Source organism: Schistocerca cancellata, chromosome 2 (assembly GCF_023864275.1).
Source record: "Schistocerca cancellata isolate TAMUIC-IGC-003103 chromosome 2, iqSchCanc2.1, whole genome shotgun sequence".
In the NCBI taxonomy this organism is placed as follows: Eukaryota; Metazoa; Arthropoda; class Insecta; order Orthoptera; family Acrididae; genus Schistocerca; species Schistocerca cancellata.
The window spans coordinates 723,383,252-723,397,089 of record NC_064627.1 but is presented as its reverse complement, the minus strand read 5'-3'; the positions used below and the strand labels follow the sequence as shown (position 1 = coordinate 723,397,089).

General features: G+C 37.3%; 1 protein-coding gene across 1 annotated transcript; it reads left to right on the top strand.

The window, feature by feature from the left end:
- The first annotated feature begins 10,404 nt into the window (after nt 1–10,404).
- LOC126162519 (U3 small nucleolar ribonucleoprotein protein IMP4) lies at nt 10,405–11,616 on the top strand. Its single transcript, XM_049919090.1, has one exon. The coding sequence runs from the start codon at nt 10,566–10,568 to the stop codon at nt 11,505–11,507; it is 942 nt and encodes a 313-aa protein (XP_049775047.1). The 5' UTR covers nt 10,405–10,565; the 3' UTR covers nt 11,508–11,616.
- The last annotated feature ends 2,222 nt before the right edge of the window (nt 11,617–13,838 follow it).

Here is a 13,838-nt window from a genome sequence, read left to right as displayed (position 1 = left end):
TACCAACCTGTGACTTGGACAGTATACTATTTGCAGTCAGATGCTTGAGAAAACGCTTGAAAACAGCCTTTTCAAATATTTTTCAAACATCCAGCAAAAGTGAAATTGGTCATTAGTTTGATGGTATCCCTTTATCCCACTTCTTGTAAAGAGGCTTGACTTCAGCGTATTATAGGCAGTCTGGAAATGTTCTGCAAATAGGAAATTGATTGGACAAATAAGATGTATCTCAACTCACAAGAGCAATCTTTGATTAATTCAGTGATACGTTGTCATAACCACTATAATACTTTGATTTTAAACATTTTATGATGAATGCTATTTCTCTGTGAGAAGTGGATGTCATTTCCATTTTACTGAAATTATTTGTAGAATTTGATTTCAGGTATGCCATTAAGCTGTTTGCTGAACCTGATAGCCCCAAGCTGTCAGTAACAGAAACAAAGTACTTGTTTAAGAGCTTTGCAACATTTCATCCACTTGTTACCAATGTTTCATCTATCTTTGGAGCTATCGTTTATTCTTCCTTTCTGGCCCCACGTGTCTCTGCCTACCCTATTTCTAATACTGTTTTTCTTTTGTTGTCTCATATAGTTTTCTTCTTCTCATAATAAAACTGGTTAAATTTCTGGATTACTCGCTTCAATAACTTGCAGTAGTCTTTGTAATGCACTACAGTGGTAACATTAGAGCTATTTTTAGATAGTAGATACAAACTTCATTTTGTCCCACATGAAATGTTTATTCGTTGTGTAACACATGGTTTGTTTTTAGATTGCTGTTTGATTTGAGTTACCTTTAGGGGAAAACAATCTCCAAATGAGGAAATAACGTTATTAACAAATGTTTTGTATTTTCCATGAGTCAGGAGTATTGTAAACATGTCTTTGAGTAATCTACAAAAATTCTCAATTTACAACTTATTTATTACCCTACTGTACTCAGATTTGATAGTTTTTCTATTCTGAGAAGTTTCAACATTTAACATTAAACACTGCATTTCATGATCAGATAGCCCATTTAGTACTGGTTTTGAGAAATGACATTTTCCCTAGATCTGTCCACAAAGATATTACTAATAGCGGTCTCAGAGCATTTACATAACCTAGTTGCAAAGTTCACAGTAGGAATTGAATTGAATGACAGTGTTACTGATTGAAATAACTGTTTATGGATACAGCTTCTCAATTAATCCACAATAAATCACATGCTTTTTAAATGTATGTTGCTTTTGGTTTGGACAGGAGAAGGACAGCATTTCAGGAGAAGTAATGCTACATGTGAAATTACAACCAATGACAGAACTTTTACAGTCGCCCTTCCTGGAACATGAATATCTAAATTCAATCGTTTTTACCCTAGCATGCTACTTTATGCTTAATCCCTTAGAGATAGCATACACAGGTTATTTTTGTCACCATGACTGTTTCTTCACTCCTGTTCAGCCTGTGGATATATATGCAGATGCGTGAATCTTACGACATGTCGTTGGGTGCAACTACAAAGAACGAAACTTGTCTAGCTTGAAGGGGGAAACCAGATGGCGCTATGGTTGGCCCGCTAGATGGCGCTGCCACAGGTCAAATGGATATCAACTGCGTTTTTTTTAAAATAAGAACCTCCATTTTTATTACATATTCGTGTAGTACGTAAAGAAATATGAATGTTTTAGTTGGAGCACTTTCCACTTTATGATAGATGGCGTTGTAATAGTCACAAACATATGGCTCACAATTTTAGACGAACAGTTGATAACAGGTAGGCTTTTTAAATTAAAATACAGGATGTAGGTACATTTGAACATTTTATTTCGGTTGTTCCAATGTGATACATGTACCTTTGTGAACTTATCATTTCTGAGAACGCATGTGGTTACAGTGTGTAAATACCACATTAATGCAATAAATGCTCAAAATGATGTTCATCAACTTCAATGCATTTGGTAATATGTGTAACAACATTCCTCTCAACAGCGAGTAGTTCGCCTTCCGTAATGTTCGCACATACGTTGACAATGCGCTGACGCCTGTTGTCAGGCGTTGTCGGTTGACTACGATAGCAAATATCCTCCAACTTTCCCCACAGAAAGAAATCCAGGGACGTCAGATCAGGTGAACGTACGGGTCATGGTATGGTGCTTTGACGACCAATCCACCTGACATGAAATATGCCATTCAATACCGCTTCAACTGCATGCGAGCTATGTGCCGGACATCCATCATGTTGGAAGTACATCGCCATTCTGTCATGCAGTGAATCATCTTGTAGTGACATCGGTAGAACATTACATAGGAAATCAGCATACATTGCACCATTTAGATTGCCATCGATAAAATGGAGGCCAATTATCCTTCCTCCCATAATGCCGCACCATACATTAACCCGCCAAGGTCGCTGATGTTCCACTTGTCGCAGCCATCGTGGATGTTCCGTTGCCCAATAGTGCATATTATGCCGGTTTACGTTACCGCTGTTGGTGAATGACGCTTCGTCGCTAAATAGAACGCCTGCAAAAAATTTGTCATCGTCCCGTTATTTCTCTTGTGCCCAGTGACAGAACTGTACATGACGTTCAAAGTCGTCGCCATGCAATTCCTGGTGCATAGAAATATGGTACGGGTGCAATCGATGTTGATGTAGCATTCTCAACAGCGACGTTTTTGAGATTCCCGATTCTCGTGCAATTTGTCCGCTACTGATGGACAGATTAGCCGCGACAGCAGCTAAAACACCTACTTGGGCATCATCATTTGTTGCAGGTCGTGGTTGACGTTTCACATGTGGCTGAACACTTCCTATTTCCTTAAATAACGTAACTATCCGGCGAACGGTCCGGACACTTGGATGATGTCGTCCAGGATACCGAGCAGCATACATAGCACACGCCCGTTGGGCATTTTGATCACAATAGCCATACATCAACACGGTATCGACCTTTTCCGCAATTGGTAAACGGTCCATTTTAACACGAGTAATGTATCACGAAGCAAATACCGTTCGCACTGGCGGAATGTTACGTGATACCACGTACCTATACGTTTGTGACTATTACAGCGCCATCTATCACAAAGCGAAAAGTGAGGTCCAACTAAAACATGCGTATTTGGTTCCAGTTTTTAAAAAAACGCAGTTAATATCCGCTTGACCTATGGCAGCGCCATCTAGCGGGCCAACCATAGCGCCATCTGCTTTCCCCCTTCTAGCTAGACGAGTTTCATTCTTTGTAGTTTTTTCGTTTGATGCTTATGTCGTGAGATATTTGGCCCGGTCACTATCAATGGACCACCCTGTATAGGCAAGATTACATTTATGCTATATGCTTTCCAAGTTGTACTTAATTTGAAACTATATTTAAAACGGCTAAATTGGCGCGTGTGTATTTGGCGCCAGTATATGTGTAGCTCAGCTCCTTTGCATTGTGAGGTAAAGTCTTTGGTAATAGAGGGTATGGATAATGTTTGATGGAACGCTTCTACCACTAACAGTCTAACACTAACGCTTTAACACGGTTTGTTACAGGCGTCATACAGGTATTTTTCCCAAAAAAAAAAAAAAAAAGTACGTGCAAACCTCCGCCTCCCCCCAAACCATAACTGTTTATATTTTCTTTTTTAACAGCACACAACTAACTTGCGCGCCTAAACTACATAAACACTTTAACATATAATTTTAGTCATATACCCATTAGTTAACAGGCGTCTAAAGCTAGCGAAATGAGGGATGCTCAACTACCGGACCTACCGATAGATGGCTCTACCAGCTGATTACTGTCGTCTGTATTGCCCGCCATATTCGAATTTGCCAAGAAGTTTCTCTCGGTCTGTACGGTTTATAAGGAATTAAGGATTATCGAAATGGTGATTTCTTGTTCCGCTTTCAATTGTACGAAACGATGGAGTAAGGAAAGTGACTTACCATTTCACAGGTAATAGGATTACCGATACAATACGATAACAATACAGACTTAGTGCGTTTGCTAATTCGATGTTTTTGAACAGGTTTCCTCTGAAGCACGCAGAGCCGCTAAAGAAGTGGATTACTTCCATTAAGTGGAAAGATTTTAATCCTGCGTCTTGCAGTTTTCTTTGCGGAAACCTTTTCCGGCAAGATGATTACGTAGTGAGCCCTGGAACATGGAAGAAACGTTTCAGACCCGAAGCAGTGCCATCAGTTTTTGACTTTCCGGCACATTTGATGCCACCAAATAAACAGCCACGACGACATGTTAGGATTTTGAGTGACAACGATGCTGCTCCATTTGAGGTAGCTAATGAATTTCCTTGCTATGTGTATGCTTGTTGACTTTTGTGAATTTATTTCGTACGGACGCAAATGGGCTACATAGGTCTAAGCAGTGTGGTATACAGTCGAAAGTAGAAATGGAAGACAAGGTCCATATTTTTGTTTTTAGCGTTCTGTCCTGGAATCCGTGCTCGATTTGCCCACTGCAGAAGCTACTGGTTGCGTGGAGAATGTTGTCAATGAGAATTCTTCTGTGGAAAGCATGTCCCATTTATCCAATCCAGAAGCTGCGAATTGTGTCGAAAACGTTAGTATAAGGATGTTTTCACATCCCCAAAGTTTTCTTATAATATTTTTTCATCAAGCCTTGAGTTATTTCAATCATATATAACGAAATTATTTGTTTATTTCAGAGTGCAGTTGGTTCTTAAGTAATTGATTGTGGTATACAGTCGAAAGTAGAAATGGAAGACAAGGCGACCGAAACTTGCAATTTTTTCTCAGACAGTGTGCACGAATTAAAACGTAAACTGAAGTGCGCCCGTGAAAAACTTCGAAGAAGAGAGAAGAAAGTGTTTTCCAAGGATGACATCATAAGTTCATTGAAGAAGGGGCATCTTCCTGAGAAGTTACATAACTTCCTTAATCATCAGAAAGGAACACAAGTGGAATTAGTGTGCAATTTAGTGAACAACTCTCTCTCGTCAAAGGGTAATAGATACACAACAAATGTGAAAATGTTTGCGATGACTGTGAACTTTTATTCACCAGAACCATATGAATACCTGCAAAAATTAATGCCTCTGCCCCATAAATCATTAATTTCCAAATGGGTGGCAAGTGTAGACTGTGAACCTGGCTTCTTAAAAGATGTTTTTAAGTACATTGATTTGAACCCAATTGTAAGGGAGCAGTTCCGTGATTCATGTCTAATTGTAGACAGTATGGCAATTGGGAAGCAAGTACTTTGGGACCAAGGAACTAAGCAATACACAGGTTTTTTAGACTTTGGTAGGGAAGTGCCTCAGTCAAAAGAAGTAATAGAGGCATCTTAGGTTCTGGTTTTCATGCTTGTCTCTATTAAAGCCAAATTTAAATGCCCGATTGCATATTTCTTTATCAACGGTGTACAGGCAAATAATCAGGCCACATTGATAAAATCTGCTTTAGAGAGGCTGCGTAGTTCTGGCATTAGGGTTTGGTGTGTTACATGTGATGGCTGCAAGGTAAATATAAGCACTTTACGTTCACTTGGCTGTACTTTAAATTTTTCCAAGGGTGATTTTAAAAGCTACTTTCCTCATCCTGTGGAAAAATACAATTTTTATTGTATCTTGGACATGTGTCATATAATTAAGTTTGCCAGAAATGCTCTAGCAGAAGTATCTGCTATTGACTCTCCAACTGGCATTATTAGATGGCATTTCATTCAGCAATTGAACAAGGTACAACAAGAAGGTATGACATTTGCCAACAAACTATCAGGACAACATATAAGTTATGCAAATAGAAAAAATAACTGTTTCATTAGCTCCACAGACTTTTGAGTTCTAGCGTGGCAGATAGTATAAAGTTTTTGAGGAGGGTTGGTGATCCAAATTTTAAAGGAAGTGAAGCAACAGTAGAATACTTGTATAATATTGATACGATTTTTGATATTCTGAACTCCAGAAATCCATTAGGTAAAGGGTATAAGAGCCCCCTGAGGGATGACAACAAATCTTATTGGCTTGCTATTTTCACACACACTGAAAATTATATCAAAAGCTTACAAATCATTGGTGTTCCGTCGCTGCTCCATGCAAGAAATACTTTTGCTTTTGGGATAATTTTCAATATGCAATCAGTCAGGCACATAGCTCTGGCAAGTATGCTTTGTGTTGAATCTCCTCTGAAGTATTTTCTAACATATAAACTATCACAAGACCACATAGAGCTTTTTTTTCCTGCATTCAGTCCAGAGGTGTTTGGAACAATACAAACGCATACCAGTTCAAATGTGCCATGAGAAAGTTGCTCTTGGGTAACAGTGTCACTGCAATAAATGGGAATTGCTCAAATTTTAATGTGTGTTGTTTGCCACCTGTTTATGATTTTCGTGCAAGAAAGCATGTAGTAGAAAGTGATGAAAGTGCTGCAGAAAATGAAGTAGAGAAGTGGTGTGCACTTCTTGATGGTAAGTTGATGATTAAGTTCTCATTTTACAAGCAAAACATACTGTATTATATTGCAGGGTATGTGTCATTGCGCCTTTCAAGGCAGATCACATGCAAAGACTGTCTTCACATACTGAAGCCACCAGTAGTTAAATCTGCATTAGAATGTGATTCTCTCTATGCTTTTCCCAATATGGCCAATAAAAATGCATTTGTAAATTTTGCTAACCGGGGAAAACTGGTTAAAACAAGTGACTGTGTTGTAGAATACTCAGAAACTGTTTCAGATGTTTCTGATTGCTCGGGATATGCGACAGAAATATGTACAGGCCAAGATTTTGCATGGTGTTAAAAATAAATTTGTAAATTACCCATTTCCTGCTCTTGGTCATGATTACCATTATGAAATTAGGATTGAGGAACTTACATGAGGCTCAACTTGTTTGTAAGATTGCATCCCTATACTCCTACATACGCTTAAAAACATACGGGAAAAAAGCAGCTGAGAAAATTTTAAACAACAAATCAAGTATAAGCCAGAATTTAAATAAACTCATATTGTTTAATCATGTATAGTGCTAAAATTGGAAAATATTATGTAATGGGACATTCCATGCAGATGGGTGTGACATTTTGACAGATTTTTTAGAACTATTTTGTCCATAGATTTGTTGTTGTGTAATGATGAACTTCAAAAGATGAATCACATTGAAGTAAAATTATCTCTTTACGTCCTGTGTAGATATTGTAACAAAATTATAATTGTTTATTATACAAGCTTATATTAAGATGTTTGGTGTTACAAAATATGCACTTGCATTAAAAACAGGTGATTTGTGTGAAATTAATGAAAAAAAAGTTCTGAGATTTATTTGACAGATAGCTTTAAGTGTGACAAAATGTTTCCCTCAATAGCTATGTCAACTTGAATTTTTCACTTTAAGAAAACAGTTTAATCACAGGATGAGTGTGATCTAATGGAGTATGCAGTGGCCCTATGTTTCAAACAGTATGTTTGTGGATACACTGCAACATAAGAGCAATAAAATTGTTACTCTGTTAATTCTTGTTTTAATACTTCCTAGAACGAACACAATGTGCCAATCAATCGTAAGCATTCTTATTACTTTAGAACCTAATTTTCTGAATTTTGTCTTTATTTTGCTAGGATGTCTTTCTATTATATTTTGCTGTGTTGAGGAAGGGGGGGGGGGGAGAATGCAAATATCTTTCTAGCACTACAAAGTACAGAATATAGTGATTACAGGTACACTTGGAAATCTAGGAAATTTCAGTATTCATGTTACATGCCTAATTTACATCAACATTTACCTTAATTATACAGTTACACTTTTTGCTGATTTGAACTGTGTACTACATGTTAAAAAGATTTTGTCTGGTCATAGTAATAAAAGCATTTCATTTTGTTAGTTCATATGTCCCATACGGAACTGAAATTATCAAGTTATGATGACAAAGGAAGGAAATAACATTAAGGAATTTTACTTCACAGAAATTGTGCAAAAGTGGTTACACTCTTTGCTAGTTAACTTTAACATAAACCATTTAGTTTTCCATTAAGAGGGAAAGCAGTTGCACGAGTCATGTAAAGAACAAAGCTTCCCATATGGAACTAAAATATTTTACGTTTGTGTTATTGCAGACCCAAAGTATTGTGATCTTCATATTTCTATTTAAAAAAGTTTGTAACTCAAATTCACAGACATTTTGGAATCTGTACATACATGTGTGTAGAATGGTACTTTTCATGTGCCATGTGGAACCTTTAATTTTCTGGTTTAAATATAATTTATTTCATGAATTACCTTTAATACCAACACTGTCTGAATGCATTTTTTACCATTTTGAAGAAGAAATATTAGTGTACAGAATAACAAACCTCATGAAAAATGTGAGAGATTGTTCTGTACAGAACTTGGAATGGCTCTTTATCAATTGCAGGTAAAAAGAAGGCTTCTATTAAATGTTCAAAGAAGCCAGTCAGTACCTCTTCATTCGCCATAGAGGTGATAAAGTAATAAAACAATTTACTTTTTTCAGAATTTCTGCTAAGTATTAAGTGTGAAGACCTATTCAATTAGTATTTGCTTTACCAATAACCTGTAGTACAAGCACACCTTTAAGCAGGTAATTATGGGAGTTAAGAGTTACGTTAAAATTAGAGATACTGACTGTTATTACTTGCTCACAAAGCCTTGTAGTTGCTGTACAGTTTATGCTGTATGTGGTGTACCCAATATGATTCCTGGAGGACATAATATGCTGTTATCCTGTGGGAGTGCACTGGTACCACACCTACTGACAGTATATTTTGCTGTGGAATAGTTGTATCAGATGTCTGTACCAGAAAACAAATCTCCACTGTGACACCCTCACATTCTTGGTATGCTATTAGCTATTATTACAGGAATACTCTTCACATGGAGGAGGAAGCATAGTGAGATTTTCTTTTTCATCATTTCCAACATTGTACACAACTTTCTTGCACTTTTGTTATCACATTTTTCCCTTGATAATGGAGAAGAGAGAGGGGGGAAAAAAATTAAGTGAGCTTTCATAAAAACTGAAAACTCTACTTGTGTCATTTGTTATTTTCAAAATGTTACTCTCTTTCCAAATACTGTTCTATTTCTTTTTGAATTTCTCAGGTTATTACATATTATTTACTGTACATTGTTCACCAATAATTCTGTTGTTACCGGATAGTTTGTAATGTGGCACTACCTTTGTGCAACTGGTATTTGCTAGTGTACTTTTGCAGATAAGAAAATCGACTGGACTAGAATGTCCTGTCAGTATAGGACAAATTCAGACAATATGGAACTTTTTACACTAAATTTGCTATATAATGTCACCCTTGTCTCACACAGATTGTAGCAGCCATTGGGATGTCTGTCTGGCCAGCTTCTGCAGCTTTCACAAAAATTCCATGGTTGTAATTCAAAGTGTAATTAATTTTGCTCCCTGACATATTTTAAATTCAATTTTAAAATAAAACCATTGTACCAGTCATTGTTTGGGTGTCAGACTGGAAAATTACAGTTTTAAGACACCCCAGCCTTAAAATTAACAGCTGTGATCGAGGTTATTTTCAACATGTTCCTTCACTTCCTACATCATCATGGATCAGTCCAATATAATATTATTACTAGACTTAACTTCCAAATGATACAAGTCATGCATTTAAGAGCGAGCCTTAACGTTGGCCTTTGTGTTTGTCTCATTTAAATGTATTTCTTGTCTCGTATCAAAGACTGAAGCACTGTTAAAAACTGGTGCTTCTACCTTATCACTCAGTTAAAATACGTGTCATGTACAGGCGTTAATAAAATCATGGCATTTAAATTTCTGATCAAAGAGAGAGCCGAATTCGTAAGTGCATGTTGCAATTACAGTGTCAGCATATATGCAGATCGGTAATGCATCACTTCAGATAAAGAAAAAAAATTATGATTTTTTTCCGTTTATACGAAGTAATACTTTAGTAGTTCAGTTGTAATTTCTGTTGTCAGTAAAGATACCCCTAAGCAAACGATGTCAACTTTTTTTCAAGAGACGTCTTCACTGTTTTCCACACTTGACTTTCCGAATTATACCTGTAGTTAACAGCTTTGGCAAGTAAGGTAATTTGTTGGCCTCCATTGAATCTTAAATAGTGTTTTAAAACCGGCAAATAAGTAAAGCACTCGTAAAATTAATAGTAAACAATTTATAGGTCAGCTTGTCAAACTTTCAAAACACACTCGAATTTAGGAATTTCATAGCAGAACTGTCACTGTTTTTTCTCGCTAGATTAGAAACACTTCATTATGTTGGTGTAGATATCTAGGACATCCAATATAAAATACTTATGAGGGCGCAGAACGAAAAACATTTTCATCCGTGTTTTGACACTTCCTTTTTTTGTCAAATTCAGATATGGCGGACACTCAATGATATGATCTCTTGACCGGCACGCGCTAGAGCCATCTATCGGTAAGCCCGGTAGTTGAGCATCCCTGACCAGAGAACAGTATTTCGCTAGCTTTAGACGCCTGTCGGTTTGTTCTTCAGTTCATCAATTCAGTTGTGTACAGCACGTGGATGTTGTGTGCAACTGCTAGTGCGTGCGGTATGTGTTGTGTTTAGTGGAAATAGTGTCCGAACATGTTACGTAGGCAAGCACGGTTGAGGAGGGAGTACCTCTACAGAAAGTCGAAGGAGAATATGGTACGAGCTATTCAAGAGAAGAAAGAAAGACTGAGTCGGTGCCTGGATGAAAATTTACCGATTCACACAGATCTTAGGAAGAACGCAATAGACCTGCAGAAGAAGTTGGAATGGGAAGACAAAGGACCGGAAGTAGCCGTTGCAATTGGGACTGAAAGTGGTGGTGGTGGAATTTCACATGAAGATGACGAATACCGTTGGGCTGGTGTCGAAGACCCGAAGATCATGATAACGACGTCGCGTGATCCGTCTTCGAGATTAAAAATGTTCGCCAAGGAGCTAAGATTAATATTCCCCAATTCACAGCGTATGAACCGTGGTAATTACGAAATGAAACAGTTAATTAATGCATGTCGTGCAAATGATGTTACAGATTTCGTAGTCGTACACGAGCACAGGGGTGTACCTGACAGTTTAGTGATTTGTCATTTACCCTATGGACCAACAGCGTATTTTACAATGTCCGATGTTGTTATGCGGCACGACATACCAGACATTGGAACAATGTCCGAACAATATCCTCATTTAATTTTTCACAATTTTAAAACTCAGCTGGGAAATCGAGTCGTGAATATTTTGAAATACTTGTTCCCTGTTCCAAAAGAAGACAGCCATAGAGTTATAACATTTGCAAATCATGATGACTATATATTATTTCAGCACCACACGTTTAAGAAAGTAAATGGAAAAGACATTGAACTGACGGAAGTGGGCCCACGATTTCAACTGAAACTGTATGAAATTAAACTTGGGACGTTGGAGCACGCTGATGCAGCTGACACAGAGTGGGCATTGCGGCCTTACATGAACACTTCGGCGAAAAGGAGATTTCTTTCTCCGGATGATGGCTGGGACCAGGATGACGATGTTGAAATATAACATTTTCAGCAAAAACATTTGTATAAATATAAGCCATATTCATCATGTTTTGTACCGTAAACAGATAATTAAAATGTTTAACACAAATTCTCTCCCAGTTATGGACTAACTGCAGCCTTTTAATACAGCTTCGCCTTCTCATAAGCAATCTTCGGCATATGAGATTTATTTTCCCGACGAGGAGAATATTGGAAGAGCTTTCGGGTTTGCTTTCGGTCGTCGTTATCTGCAATCCAAGTTATTTCGACTGGCAGATGCCCAGTTGCAATATCGCGGATTGTAAACGACGGCCGGTTGTATGCTTAAAGCTTCTTTGAATAAACTATCACCATTCAACCTAACCTAGACTCGACTTACACACCATGGATCAGTTCGTTCTTTACCTTTAATGTTTGCACTCACATTAAATGACTATCATGGGATGCAGCTGACCAGATATCAGTAGGTTCAGTTGGCCATTGTTTTTCGGTGTAGCTACAAAAGTGGACATGTCAGCCACGAAGAGATGTGTCTACGAATGTATCAGTCTGGTAGGGCCTAGCTATTGAAACCATAGTGTCTTTGTAACATGCATACACGTCTTCGCTCGGTATATAACTACAAATTATTACACAGTGAGGGGAGAACAAAAGTATACTCAGCATCTTCCACTGTTCCTTCAAAAGTGTTCTAATCTTGTTACAAACTTTAAAGTATGAGGTGGTTGTTTCAGACAGAATTTTGATGGCATCTTCTGAACAGTTAACAGAAATGGTAGCTTTCTGTAAGGTAACAATATTATTGATGCAGGATTGAGCCCTGTCATTAAAGTACCATAAATGGTGAGTATTTTTTTTTATGTATCGCAACCCTTTGTCTGTGACGGTTGTCAAAGCATGGTGACTGCAACAGTTGAACGCTGATACGAGGTGATATGTTTGTCTACCGCAGACTTGTTGAGAAATTAACTTCTGTAGCACATACTTGTGGTTTAATAAGAAATACATTGGGTTGACGTACTACTGGTTAACTGTGAACACACTTTATTGCTTGCTGTAAAATCAATTGATGGTATTTCAATCAATACTGCATGACTGTGTAATCAGTTAACGTTAGCAGTTTCAGCAGACTTACATCATACTCTGTAATTTGCTGTGAACGCAGCACACGGTGTTTTGAGGTCTTGTCAATTTGATGTAAGCACTTTTGGTTAAATTTCACTGTACTATCTAATTTGTTGTAAAACCAGTTTCAGTGAACAGCCCATGATTTCTGTCAATTCTACATCGTGATTCATTGCTTTGGGACTGTATTGTCATAGTAAAATGCAGTTAATATTTTAAATAAATATTCCTACCTATACCAGTAGTAGTTCAAAGCCTGGAAGAGTAATAAGTAAAAAGCTGAGAACTGACAAGCATGTCTTCAGTGCACAGTGTATGGGCAGAGGTGTGACAGTACAGCACCTGAGCCAAGGTCACCAAATCTCACATGCATCAGTCAGTATTAAATGCAGTTGCCAACATATAAATATTCCTTACAGTTAAAAAGCAAAGCACAGGTGGTAGTGATGGTAGATTAACCCAGAAAAGAATGGAGGAAAGTGTCTGGTAATGGTGGAGTTGAATGACAATATGAGATAGTAAAATTGCAAGGTTAATAATAAATATGGAACACTATAGTGGTTTGTTAGGTATGAATGTATTGTATCGTGTAGCCTTAGTAAGAGTGACATGAAAAATGCCTGACCAGACCAGTTATAACCACTTTTTTGAAGACCTGCAATTTAACATTGAATTTGAATAGCGATTCATTCCAATTCATTTCACACGTTACCCAAAGCACTGCCACCATTAACACACACACCAGATTTTAAAAATCAGAACCAGTGGAAAAAAATGCTACAAATTCTGTTTCTTTAGTTTTATATTCCTTCAATCTAACACAAACTGAAGTGCTCCAGACTGTCAGGATTGATATTTCTTGATGTCCGAGTAGATAAGTAAATTTCTGGCAGAATATTGATCTGTTGAACAGAAACCGTAGTTTGCATGCTTTGCAATTTAAGGTATCTTCTTATTGTGTTGATGTAGCAACATTTGTTTTCACTTCACATTATATAGAATTACATTCTGTAATGATGCAGTTACAACCATGAAACTATTTATTGCAAACAGTGTTCTTTAGGAGAAGATATACCATGATAAATCACATACTTTTCCTGTATAGCCTGCTCATTGTTTAGATTAGATTAGATTAGATTAATACTAGTTCCATGGATCATGAAAACGATATTTCGTAATGATGTGGAACGAGTCAAATTTTCCAATACATGACATAATTAAGTTAATT